Source organism: Equus caballus, chromosome 24 (assembly GCF_041296265.1).
Source record: "Equus caballus isolate H_3958 breed thoroughbred chromosome 24, TB-T2T, whole genome shotgun sequence".
Classification (NCBI taxonomy): domain Eukaryota; kingdom Metazoa; phylum Chordata; class Mammalia; order Perissodactyla; family Equidae; genus Equus; species Equus caballus.
Genome location: NC_091707.1, coordinates 38,273,734 through 38,287,745, shown reverse-complemented (window position 1 = coordinate 38,287,745; position 14,012 = coordinate 38,273,734). Strand labels below are relative to the sequence as shown.

Genomic DNA, 14,012 nt, shown 5'->3' with positions numbered 1-14,012 from the left:
GTGGTACAAATGAGAACATGATAGATGATAGGGCAGGAGGGTAGGAGAGCCAAGGTCTAGCTGTGGCTCAAGCACTAACTAGGTAATCTCAGACAAACCATTTGCCTTCTTTGAGCCTCATGTCTTCATCTGTTTATTGTAGAATGAAACGTTTCACTGATATAGAAAGTTCTTGACAACTCTAAATTCTCCAAGTTCCCAAATAGAGACAGGAGAGTTCAATACAACCACATCTCCAGAAGCTTTTAAAAATGACAATGATCCAAATAAAGCTAATTTAAGTAAAAGCAAGGAAGGAAAAAAAGGGAAGAAAGTGTTAGAAGTCCAAGAGTTATGTGGGCTTCAGGCAAGGGTGGATCTTGTCCTCAGCCAACTCTCTGTTTCTTGGCTCTGCTTTCTTCTTTGCCAGCTTCATTCTTGCACAGGTTTCTTTGACAAAGTAGAAAATACAGCCTTGGAAAAACCAGGCTAATATAAGATGCAGCTTCAGAAGGAGAGAGATTCTCTCCTGGTACCCATATTAGTCCCTGGAAAAGGATTCATGCTGGTGTTGCTTAGCTTATATGCTCAGGGTGGTAAGGTGCTCTGACCATCCAGCCTGAGTTGTGACCTACTTTTGTGGCAGGAGAAGTTAGTTAGGCACCTTGACTGAAAGTTTCACAGGAATCACGTGGAGAAGAGCAACAAGAAGTTCTCAAAGGGAAGGGATGTGGCATAGAGGAAAACACAAAAACACATGTCCACTTATACTCTTGATAGAAGCTGGGATGAGGCTCAGTGGGGCTGAAGAGATGGGGAGTTCTATATTTTAAATGCCAATTGTAGGAATTCCTTTGTAGTTGTTTTTGTTCAGCCATCCAAAATCAAGGATTGCCAGTTGTATTGACTTTTCTGAAAGAGCAGGATGACTTTTATGTATTTGGAGAAAACTGAAAACATAGTTTTTAAATTGCAGTAATTCTACTATGAGGGGCTGAGGCTAGACTGACCTTCTTTACATCAGTATTTTATCAAATGTGTGAGTTGAGTTGGGCTATATAAGAGATCCAATACCTATTATTTATCCAGTAAGTTTTAGCTAAAGTGTTTGGTGTTTGCCATACCAAGTTGACTGTGAAGGAACAAGATCAGTTTTCTTTAGTGGTTGGTGGACCCCGCTATCCATCACTCCAACTGCACCGTACCAGTAAACAATGCAATTCATTACAAGGCGCTCAGCTCTGAGAACTTCCTAATATCCATAAGGAGTGGGGCAAAATGGCCACGTCCACACACGGGCACAGCAGTGATCTTATATCTCAGAAATATTGAAGAGAGCTGTGCAGAAGACACAATTTATTGCAACCAGTTGGAGTAGGCATCTGCTGTTTTGGCCTGTCTGGTATCCATCCCTCCTCCTTCTGTTAACAGTACCCTGATTTTGCATTTGGAAGCTATCCTTTTTCTTCTTCATCCACTCCTTTTGGGATTATCAATAAAAGCGCTCCATACTTTTCCTCTAGCCAAGAAGTAGGGAAGACATCTAAGCTAGGTTCATTAGCTCTTCTCTGTATGGAATTTCTTCTTGAGTGGAGGGACACAAAGATTAGAGGCACCAGGATAAAATGCCCGCTAGTTCATGCTACCTGCATCCCTACCCACCCAGACCAGTTGTTATTCTCTCCAGAATCTCGATCCTCTTTTCCCATGTATCTGTTAATTACTCCTACATCCTTCTAATAAATTCCAAGTGGTTGGTGTTCAGTTAGCAGCTGGTCGCTATCAGCTGGTAAGTGCTAGGTACCAAACCATCCCCAAATTCCGTTTATTTAGGTCATAATTCTGTGAGTGGGACTTGGCACTAGGTTTAGCTGGGCAGGTTTTCTGGTGTCAATTAGGCTCCCATCTGAGTCATCTGTAGTCATCTTCAGGTCAGCTGGGCAGCTCTGCTTCTTGGCATTTGCTGGCTACCAGTTGGGGCAACCTGCAGTGTGTCAGGGGTGGGAAGGGCCCTGGACCATGTGTCTCTTGTCATCTAGCAGGCTGGCCTGGGCTTGTTTATAGTGATAGAATTCCAAATGGAAAAGTGAAAATGTGCAAGGCCTCTTGAATCCTCAGTACAGATTGGGGCAAAATTGCTTCTGCTGTATTTTGTTTACCAAATCAAGTGAGGAGGCCAGCCTAGATGCAAGATGTGGGAAGTAGATGTGTGTAGCCTCTTGATGAAAGTAGCTACCACATCACAATGTAAATGAGTGAGGATGGAGGGAGAGGAATGATTGAGCGCACTTAATCTACCACACCCCAAGTTAGTTTCTGAACCATCGTTAGCTTCAAACCTAATATATCAACCAAAAACTCTTTTAAAAAATATCCCCTAATACATTGGCATTCTGCTCTAAAGTTAGAGGTTATAACTCTGATATGGGAGGTCTGGGAGCCAAAGTCAGTTCCTCTATGGGATACAGAGCAAAAACTACCTCTTATTCTTAATCCCAGTGCATTGTGTCTTGAGAGGATTGCTTGCCACTCCTCTGTATCTCTCTTAGCCGTGCAGTCTCAAAGGGCCATCACTATCAATTATATCATCTAAGGGTCTCCTAAACTTTCAGTGTATTGCCTGCCTGGTTACGACATACACCAGCGTGACTTGGCTGCCCACTATATTACTGCTTCCTGCTGTAGTAATACAGTGCAGCGCTTGCTAAAAACATTTGCATTTGCCTTTCTTGGATATATATTGAATTTCTGTAAGTTATATTTTCCTTTTATGTGGCACAGCCTCTTGGTAAACTATATCAATCATAGAGTAAGGCAAATGCTAATATTAATGTGCGCTGCTGTAGGTGTTTCTTGCCAGTTTTCATCCAAGTTCTGACTCAGCCCAGCCCTCTTTAGGTTTGTGAGCTCTAATAAGATCATAGCACAGCGTGGTTTAGCTGCAGGCAGAAAAGTCTGCTTGCCAAATATATTTTCCTTTATAGCAAGTTCATAAATTAATGTAGGGCCTTGAGACACCATGGCTGTACGCATGCATTTAGACAGAACTCTCTTCAGTTGACTACCTTCCCTTCCAGCCACCAATTTCTCTGAGATAGTGCCAAACTCCCAGTCAGATGTAGCTTCAATGCTTCCCACCCTCTCAGTGTGAAATGATAATTAATATGACTTTACTGTTAAGGTGGTGTTCTGCTTCCGTTAATGACACCCATTATTCCAAATTGTTTTAATTTGGTTATAAAAATTGACTCTGGAGGTGGAACTTGGCTTGGGAGCTTATTTTAAGAGGAAGTGGTTTGCTTCTAATTTTTCTTTCAAAAGAAAAAAAGTTTCTTTTTTTTTAAAGAAAATTTTGTATTACTTTTGAATTATATAAGCACTGGACCAAATTCCTAAAATATTGGTATAGTTTTGGATTTGTAATTGAGTTGGTCTCATTCTCTGGCATTTATTTCACGTTGCTTCTCACACTTAAACATCAAATTCTCTTTCCAGGCAACAGTTTATACAAGCTACTGACTGAATTGAGTTTGATAATAAGAGGCAAGCCATTTTTACATTGTATTTTGATGGGTATTTTACTTTCTTATTGTAGATCTGCTGGAGGAGACCCACAGAAAAGATGAAGAAATGGAATCTCTGCAGGTAAAGTAAATTCTCCAATAGGGCAGGTATCCTTGGGATGAAAACTGTTTTACTCTATTAATCCTTGTTATTGTCACATTCAGACCACTATGGCAAACGGAGTGAAAACATACATTAGAACTTTAAAGCCCAAGTTGGACTTTGCTTCCCTTTAGAAGTGTTTGAGAGCATTTGTAGTCTCCTAAAGCAGGAAGCCGACTCAGCCTCTCTGCTACTCTCTCTTGAAAGGAACTTTATTCCTTGGTATAGCTTGACATGGACTACAGCATTAGGAAATGAAAGCAACCTCGTTGCAAAGTCACTTCCCCAAAAACAGGGCTGATGAATGAGGATGAATTCATGGAATCTACATTTTCAAGTGAAGGTCAACAATATTTTGACTCCATGAATGTCATCTACCAATGGCCAAACAAGAATATTTACACATATATGGGGCATAAGACTTACCTTAGATGCCTCTCAATTCACTATGGATTTATACACCTTTCTTGGACTGGAAAATTGTGATTGAAAGATTGCAGTAGAATTTTAACTGACGTTTCTGTGGTATGAGCAATTGATGTTAACTTGGCATCTGACGGAAGTTCTCTCTTCCTTTTACATTGGGCTAACTTACAAGTGGGTAACTTAAGTGTCTGTCTATATTAGGGGAAACATAATCAGTTATACTCACGTGACAGAACCAATTCACTCAACGTCACACTGGGGATTAAGAACAGTAAATACTTTGGACATTTAGAGTTCTTCCTGGGCCTAGAGCTGCACGGTGAGAGTGGAGAGTGGTATAATGAGCTGGCTTGAGGGCTTTAGGGGTAAAGATGTTTGCGTCTGGCGAATGAAGGATGGGTTAAACAAAGCCCAAAGAGCAAGGGAAATATTCTTTAATTGAGGATTCTTCTATTTGATGATGTATCTGTTAAGAGAAAATTGTGTAATTGATCTGAAAATCATCAAGGAGAATATAGTTCTATATACCTAACAAAAGTGGCATGTGTTAGCCACAATTTTGTACAGATTAAATTCTTTTAACATCTTAAGCTATATTCAGGTATAAAAAGAAAGAGCCCTGGTTGGTCCAGTCTGGGGCTAGAAAAACTCTAATGTGTATACTAGCCCTGTCTATCTCTGAGAAACTAATATCAGTAATGCTTGTTATTATAAAAAGCAAAGCTTCTATGTACACTAGATGGGTATACTGAGAAGGTAATAAAGGCTTTTGAGGCATTTTGGTTATGCAGTGTGTTTGCCATTGGCCCCAGAGTACCATGTATAAACATATTTATTGGGTACATAGTACATATCTGGCCTTTTGAAATGGCAGCACAAACCTTTTTGAGTTTATCTCTCTCGCAATATGAATATTGGAACCAGTAATCCTGTTAAATTTAATAGCTTATGTTGCTTCTCAAATATTTATTAAGTACTGGCAGCATTTTCTACCAAAATGCTCACTGAATGCAATAGAATGCACCAGCCAACTAACTATGGACGTTTATAAATGTAGAGTATTTAATATGATGTCCAAGAGCAGGAGAGTTCAATGTTGGCACTTTGTAGTGGTAATTAGTGCCTAGTACTAACGCTCTATTAAGAACAAAGAAGGAACTGACACCTCTCATAGTGCACAAGGGTGCAGAGACACATCACAGAAAGCGTTTCATTTTAAAGACGAGAGGAAAATCTGTCAAAAAATGCCTAAATTCCTAGTTTCTATATTTAAATATAAATATCACAGGTGATAGTGTTGAGAAGACTATTAAAGTTTATAGGTTGAAGTCCCGCCATCACACAATAGAATTTTGGGGACAAAAAGACAAAATTGTTTCAAAAAACCAAAATGATAGCACATGAGTTTTAAGTCCTGGCTTTGCTTCTATTTCACTGGGTAACCTTGAGTAACTCAATTAACTTTGCTGTGCCTATGCTCTCATCTGTAATATAAAATCATAAAACTGTCTTCCAGAAGTGTTTAGTGTGGATTAGATTATCCCAGAAGGGAGAGCTAAATATTTAATTCCAATTTACAATGTTAGCAAATCCCCATGTATCCAAATTGTAGTCAATTTTATTTACTCATTATCATCATATAATTATGTATAACAGACATTCTGCATTTAATGTTATCCTCCTTAAGGGTAGTGGGTGTTTATTTATCTCCAAACCTTTTCCAATTTCCTCTAAGTAAAAGGTCCTCCATTTACTCAGTGAACAAATATTTATTGAGCACCAATTCTGTGCAAGGCACTGTACTACATGATAGTGATACAAAGGCAAGCTGCTTATACTGGATAGTTTCTTGCTCTGTACACCAGAATTAGTGGAAAAGAATGTTAAATAGGTGTTTATAATATTAAAAAATGATATTAGAGGGGATGTGTAAGTCACTGTGGGAACATATAACACCTTTCTTTGTTTGATGGAGATAAGGGTAGTTTGGGTGCAAGCCTCAGAGGTTGAAGTGGGTAGGGTGAGCTGGGGTGGAGTGGCAATTCAAGTAGGCTTCCCAAAGGAAGCCAATATTTAAATGATAACCAAGAGTTAGCATCGGCTAGTTTAGAGTGAAGATAAGAAAAGTTTTAGCGGTGTGAAGGGTATGGGAAGGCCTAAGGTAAAAGAAAACTTCAATGTCATGTTTAAAGAACTAAAAGAATTTCATTACGGTGGAATGTAGCATCTGGGAGAGGAGAGGCAAGACAGGAGTTTGTAGAGGTCTAAAGGACCTCGTAAAGGAGTTGGGACTTTACCTTTAGTATGTGGGGAACCAGTAAAGGGTTTGAAACAAGGGAATGATATGATCAAATTTGCATTTTTAATAGATAAGTGGCTATAAGGTCTAAAATAATTGGAGACAGGCAAGATTAAAACCAGGGAAACCAGTTAAGCACGTGTTTGTGAGAATGTTGGCAAGAGATGATGGTGACCTAAATTGGGTGGTAGCAGAGAGCATGAAGAGGAATGGATGGTCTCTTAATATATTTTAGGGTATAAGAATCCATGGAACTTTGAGATTGGTTGTTAGGAAGTAAGAAGTAAGGAGTTAAGAATGACTCTTAGGTTTCTTGATTGGGCAACTTCATGCATGGTTATGTTTATCATTGAGAGTGAAGGGAACTTGATTAGTTCAATTTATGATATTTTGAGGTAGGGTACCTTGAAATATCCAGGTGGTAATGTCAAGAGGGTGTTCAAATATGAGTCTGGAGCTCAGAAGGAGTTTGAACTGAACATGCAGAATTTGGTATCATCAGATCTGGTCTCCGTATTATCTAGATGCTACTAAAACTCATAGGAGCAATGAGAACTCCCAGAGGAAGTATGTAGCATAAAGAGATGAAAACTTAAGCCAGAACCCTAGGGAACATCAACACTTAAGTAACAAGCTAAGGATGAAAATCCTGCCAAGGAGTCTAAGGCATAAAGAAAAATAAATTCAGGAGAGCATAGCGTCATGAAGTTTAGCAAAGACTATTTCTAAGGGAAAGTAATCAGTAAAACTGAATAAGTATTTGTTAAATCCTCAAACCCACTAAACTAAGGGTTTAGGTTTTAAAATAAAAATTCATGATGAATTGTAATTTCCTATCATACCTATAAAGCAACTCTCATGTCTTTCACTTTCCCAAATATCCTCTACTTAGCCTAGCACCTCACCATATAGGTACTCTGTACATTTCTGTTGACTAAATAAACAAATGAATGCCACCTTACTGGTCTCTTGTTTATATAGTACCTATTCCTGGTTCTAAGACCTACCCATTAAAAAACAACACATACGCTTTCTCCCTCCTTTTTTCCATCCTGCTCTGTTCTCCCTCCCTCTTTGAATGTAGTATTGAAACCAAAGGTCAATAAGTGAGTAATTTGGCATGAGTGGTAGAAATCAGTGGGAAAGGAAAAGGATAAAATGGCGACTGGGGAGGGGAGCATAGAGGAGAATGTTTTCAATCTTCAGAGGAATCATAAACAACGGAGACAGACATATTTGACAGTGATTTTTACAATGCAGCTGGTAATTACCAAAATTCTTCACTGGAGCTTAACATCGTCTAGCTCATTTTTCTGTGTGACATTCATTTGCAGTTACATTGTGTGCTACTCTTCTTAAAAGCAAAGTATTGTCTTTGACTATCAATGTGTGGTATGGTATCAGAGTCGTATTTGCATATTGGTTTGAGGTACAGTGAAGCAAGCAAATCCCTTCTTTAATCCACTCAAGATCAGCTGAAACATTTTAAATAGATACAAAAGGTAATCCATGTTTCCTCAATGTAATTGAAAAGTATTCGGTGACTGACACCTTCCTTGTGATGGCTGGTAAGTAGTAGGTGCTGTTGTTGGTTTTTGTTTTCATTTTTTTAATTACCAACCTACTTTACTAGTTTGCCTTTCATCAATTTCTTGCATTTCCCCATGTTGCTTTGTGAACCCCAGATTGCAAATCGCACCAACAGAGTATCGTGCTTAGTTATGAAAAGCTTCTAAGTGCTCCCTATGACAGTCACTAAACAGTATCTGGAAAATGTATATGCCCCTCCTCTTATGCTAACTTAGTCATCTCACTTTTCATTTTATTTTAAATGAGATAAAACTAGATGATTATGAACATGATTTTTCTTATTCATTTTCCTCTTTTACTGGGCCATCTTTACGTCATTTTGAGGCAATATCCATATTTATAAATCGGGGACAATAATGATACTTCATAGGACTGTTGGGAGAATTAACTAGGATAAGAAATGTAGAAACCTTGGTGCCTGGCAGGTCTTCCATAAATATTAATTCCACACACTGACTGTTTTCACCTACTGTATACCAGACATGGTGCTGCATACTGGGGACAAAGCAGTAAAGGTCCCTGCCCTCCTGGAACCCTCCCTCCCTCCCTCCCTCTTTCATCCTCTCCCTCTCTCTCACCTACTCCCCTTCTCCTTCCATGGGCAACAGTGATTTTAAGTTCAGATTTTGGTCAGCTTATGCTAAAGGAAGTGTTACATCTTTGGATAGCTACTACACATAATGAAAAGATGAAAAAAGTCACAATGTGGCAATAATGAAATTGATTTTATGGGCTAGATATGAGTATCAATCTCATTATTTTAAGAGGAAAAAGGAAACATTTTAGTTGTTGGGTCTCTAAATGTCACGAGTACTTCTGGGCACTTTCTTTAGTATCAGTATTTTCTTTAGAAGTGAGCTGAATCCTTCATTTAATTTGTACAAATTGGGTTTATGTTCTTTTAAAAAAGTAATATATTTTTCCTAAGACATTCCAGAAGCTATGCCCTTGAAAGAATATTAAGCAGCATTATTAACATACTGTTTTCAGATGACCTATAATTATATTTAATTTCTCTCCCAGATATTTTAAAAATAGTCTTGGACCTTCCATTTGAAGGATTTGATTTACTTTTTAGAAATGTTTTGGGAGTGAGGGCAGGTGTTTGATTTGTTTTTGTCACCTATATAGTGCTTAGGCAAGGGCATTTGAGATGAGCAGGAAGGAGAAGATAATCTTTCCCTCAGCCATTACTTCATTTCAGCTACTTATGGAGTAGCCTATGGCAGCACTGCGTTTTGAAGAAAAAAATAGAAGTTGAATTTCTTAGTTCTTTTGCAACAGGTCTAATAAATATTAATATAGGGGTATTATGGAAAAGAATTCCAGTGTAGAATTGGCAGGCACATTGTTGGAAATAAACTGGGCAGGAAAAACCACCAAAGGCAAAAATTTGACATGGGCAAATAAATTGCCTTGGCAGGGGCTGGCAGTAGAGCTCATTGACATCTCAGTAGTCCCGGTAGATGGCCAATCCATCCTGGTAAACAACCATGTGATAAACTGGGCTAGTGACAGACCAACTAGATAATTTCCGTGGTTTTGCTGTCAGTCATTTCTGCCTGACTGTAGAATGCCCATAACCTGTACTTGCAAACCACAGAGTGGTTTGGGGATTTTAGAGATCATGGGTAGAAATGCAGGGATGGGGCAGCTAAAAGTCCTTGAGTTACGTTAGAAGGGAAAGTGAGGGTGAAGTGGGATGCTGTGGTCTGTCACTGAATCTCCAGAAGATTTGAAGGATTGGTTAAAGCAATTCCTAATTTTCCCCAGAAATTTTAATTTGCTTGGGAGATGCTAAAGTACATTTTTAGAAGTCCCAATTTGAATAAATTGATAAATTGGGATTGACTGTTTAAGGCTTTATTAAACTAGAAGGTAAATTCAGTATCCTGCTTATCTCTCGGTTGACTCATGAGAGTTATAATGGAACCCGTGTAATTTTAGAAACCAAAATGTAATGCATACCTACTTATTCTTTCCAAGATGCATTCCCCAGAACAAAGGCAAATCACCATGTATCTCGATTTCCTTTTCTGATATATGATTAAAAAAAAAACTATTCTGAGCAATGATGTAAACAAAACAAAACATGGGTGATTATGGGGGATGGAGGATGGGGCGACACTGCCACTTTCAGGGCTAGGTGACTTAATGGCTCATTAAAATCTCTATTTTCTCAAAAGGTGAAAAGGCTTGCTAAGCCTTAAATTCCGTATGAGGTCTCAACAGAGATAAAACATTAGCGGTCTGTATTAGGGTCAAGCAGGGTCTCAGCCAATTAGATTTGCACACTTCAATTTACTACGTCAAGAGGCCTCAGGAGAGCAGGGAACCAAGCTCAGTAAAATAGATTCCACTTGAAATTTTAGTGATCATTAAATTTTATCACCCTATTTTACCTGAAATTTGCAACTTAATTTTAATTCCAAATTTATGACAGAATTAAACTGGAAAATAGAATGCCCTGAGAGTGAAGTATTCTTGTGTCTGAATGTGTGGAAGTTGATTGACTAGATCATTTTCTTTTGAGAATAAAAACTATAAAAACGTGCCTGGTTCTTTTTATCCAGAGGGATGCAAAGCACCAGTCTTCAGGATTCAGCAGTCTCCTTGAGTCAAGCTCCTAAAAAGCCTCTGAAAAAAAGAGACGCCATTTGGAAACATTAGGAAAAAATGCAAAGATAAAGTGTGATCTTTGAGCTCAAAAACCCAAATTTTACTGTGACAGAAAATTTACTAAAAAACTTGGTAGTGAAAATGAACCAAGTTTGTGTTAGAGATTTTCTAAATTGCTCCCACAACGAGGGAAGTTCTTTTGTCTGTCTCCATACATTGTCCCCGTTGCGCTTGACTCCATGAAAAGCAACACTTCCGTAAAACATCCCTTGGTATGTTTATCAGAGTCTGAGCTCTGGGCTCCACGGGCACTGGGGCTGATGTAAAGATGTAAAAAGCAGCTTACGTTTTCTTGTGAAAAATGAAAACTACGCACTTTATGATGTTTCACAGTGTTGAGCTTGTCTGCAATTTTCTGCCGTGTCTCCCGAGTCAATTGTAGTGTTACAATTTGGGGCAATTTCATTTGAGTTGCAGTTTAAGTGATCATTTGGAGACTGTTCTCCATAATATGTATCTGCTAGTTCTTCTCACGTCACATCCCTACATAGGCCTTAAGCTTCAGACAGATAATCGTGTGTCTTAAATCCATTCAGGCTGCTACAACAAAAATACCTTAGACTGGGTAGCTTAAACTAGAAACGGGTATTTCTCACAGTTCGAGATACTGGGAAGTCCAAGATTAAGGCAGATTCAGTATCTGTATTCAGTATTTGTGTCAGCAGATTCAGGATCTGGTGAGGGCCCACTTCCTGGTTCACAGACAGCTGTCTTCTCGCTGTGTCTTTGCATGGCAGAGAGCAGAGAGAGCATTCTGGAGTCTCTTTTATGAGGGCACTAATCCCAATCATGAGGGTGGAACCCTCGTGTGACCTAATCACCTCCCAAAAGCCTCACCTCCTAATAGCATCACACTGGAGGTTAGGATTTCAACCTATGAATTTTGGGGGGGACACAAACATTCATACCATAACACATGTTCTCCATTTTGTCTTCCATCTCCTGATAACATGGACAGTTATAAAGAGCAGTATTTCTCATAATGACTATTATGTAACAGATTGGGAAGCAAATGTTCATCAATAATACACTTCTGGTTAAAACAGTTTCTATTGACTCATAAAACAAATCTCTGAGATTCTAAGCATTAATAGGACATCATTGGAATAAACTCATAATTCTCACTTCTAGGGCTATCTCCCATTCCCATCTCTGGCTAATTTTCCAGAAACACTATAGAGGATTTCTTCTGTCTGGCATCTTGAAAACTCACTAATACTATGTTTCAACCTATTACAGATACTTATTTAGCACTTGTAAATTCCTGTCAACATTGTGCTAAATCGGCCCCAAAGGGTGATGGGGCCTTCATCAAAGAAAAGGAAAAGATCCCCCTCTGACTGGTTAATGAATGATATTAATAGCTAACGAGGAATTCTTTTGTGTCATATACTATGCTAAAACTTCTGAATATATATCATTTATTCCTTACAACAATTCTATAAGGTAAATACTGTTATTCTCATTTTACAGATGAAGAAGCTAAGGCTCATTGCTGGCTCAGCCCATAAGTGACAGGGCTGTTAGAATCTGCCTGGCTTCTATACCACCCTACCAGCTTATGGAGATCAGAATTTCTACACTTTGTTTGTTTGTTTAGGTTCCTGGCCATCTTTCTTTTAGTCTCTTCCATAATTTTTCTGTAAGAATGACTCATTAGGAAACATATTAAGCATTTAGTGTGGCCAAATACTACTGACCCCCTACCTCCTCAAAAAAAGATGACAGAAACTAAATAAGTTTTAGAAAGTGCATTAAATAAGTCAGGCAACTTTAAACTACTTATAAACCCTTAGGCTCTAATCTAACTTATACATGGCAACTGGGACAGTGTCATGTATATATTTGGCTGCTGGCATGTGAGGAACATTTCAATTCCTGGTGTGAGACTACGAACAATCCAGTAATCTCGAACACTTCTAGGAAGGAGAAGGGATCATTTTTCTTTTTCCATTCTGCACCTTTTCATTTTGCTTATTCATCATGTTTTAAATAAACAGACTGAAGAAAGTTGTTATGAAAGCCCTCCCCGGGCTTCTTCAATTTCAGTGTTAAACCAGGTTCAAAATATTCTGGCAAAAATTAAAGGCAACATTGAAAACTTTGCATAAATTTTAAATTGTGCAAAAAGTGATAAAACTAAAATGAGCTGAAAGAATGACTAATAAACATCTCTTCTTATATCTTTCTCTTCTTATCATAACCAGTGATTATTTTGGTTTTAAAAATTTGATTCTGAAGTGCATGCCTTTTCCAAAGTATCTGCATTACACTCACTATTCTAAATTTAATTTGTTAGAAGTTTACTGTTTACTTTTAAAAGTGGGAAGCCTGATTAGCATGCTAATAAATAACATTTAATGTCTGTTAACAATATTTCTATATTTGCTCATAACGTGAAATAGAAAAATATTACCTAGGAGAGACTCCATGCGTTTACTATGTTCTTGTAATTGAAATCCCTAGTTCTCATTTCACTGCTAGGAAAGAACTAATAAATTTGTCACAAATGAAGCAGGGGTGGGAGGAGGAGGCCATTTATGAGCTCAGTGATGCATCTAAGCTCTTGCAGTGCAGATCTAAAAGAATTGGGAGACCAGCACAGTAGAGGTGCCATTTAACTGCACACAGCACAGCTACTTAAGCTTAGATCTGTGTTTTCCTTTATCCTTTCTTCTGATATTTCCCCTGTGTCATTGACTGTGTGGGCTTCAGCTGACCTAATGTCGGGCCAAGATGTCAGAGGGACATGCAACTTACTTAAGAAAGGCATATGGCAAAACTATAATCCCTTTTATTATATAGTAAATAAATATAAAAATGTGTACAAATAATGGTTTTTATTTGAGCATTAAATTTTATTGTGATAGAGTATGCGTTTTGTTACACTGTCACCTGACATCTGTTAAAAATAAAGTTCTGGAATGCTGTTCTGGCGTGTGTAATTTTGTGAAAAAGGCTCCAGAATAGTTTTCCAGTGTATCCCCTAACCTCTACCACACATACAAAAAATATCCCTGATGGTAATAAAAAAGTGTTTATTGTCTATTTGCTCATAAAACTGCACTGTCAGCATATGGTATTTCCATTAGCTCTGTTTTATAGAACTGTTAAATAGATATATATATATTTTTTTAATATGACCTTTAATTTGTTTTTGAGAGTAAGTGTAGACCCCTTCGAGTTGAGCGGACCTGGCTGCTAGTCTAAGCCTCAACATTTAATCACAGTGTGGAGTTCAGTACAGTTAATGTCTTTGAGTCTGTTTCTCCGACTTTAAATGAATGAAGTTAATAATATTCACCTATAGAGAGTTTTTGTGAGCGTTAAATGAGACCATATGTGAAAAGCACCCAATGCAATTTTTGGCAAA

The 14,012-nt window shown here is 38.2% G+C and overlaps 1 protein-coding gene across 12 annotated transcripts in view; it reads left to right on the top strand.

The window, feature by feature from the left end:
• CEP128 (centrosomal protein 128) overlaps positions 1–14,012 on the top strand; it is a 381,907-nt gene that overhangs the window by 307,936 nt on the left and 59,959 nt on the right. For all 12 annotated transcript variants that reach the window (XR_011431914.1, XR_011431913.1, XR_011431912.1 and 9 more), the window contains one exon: positions 3,575–3,624. Coding sequence is in view for 9 of the 12 variants with exons in the window: in XM_070249369.1 (XP_070105470.1) it covers positions 3,575–3,624 (50 nt within the window). In the remaining 3 variants the exon portion in view is untranslated. The remainder of the gene's footprint in view (positions 1–3,574; positions 3,625–14,012) is intronic.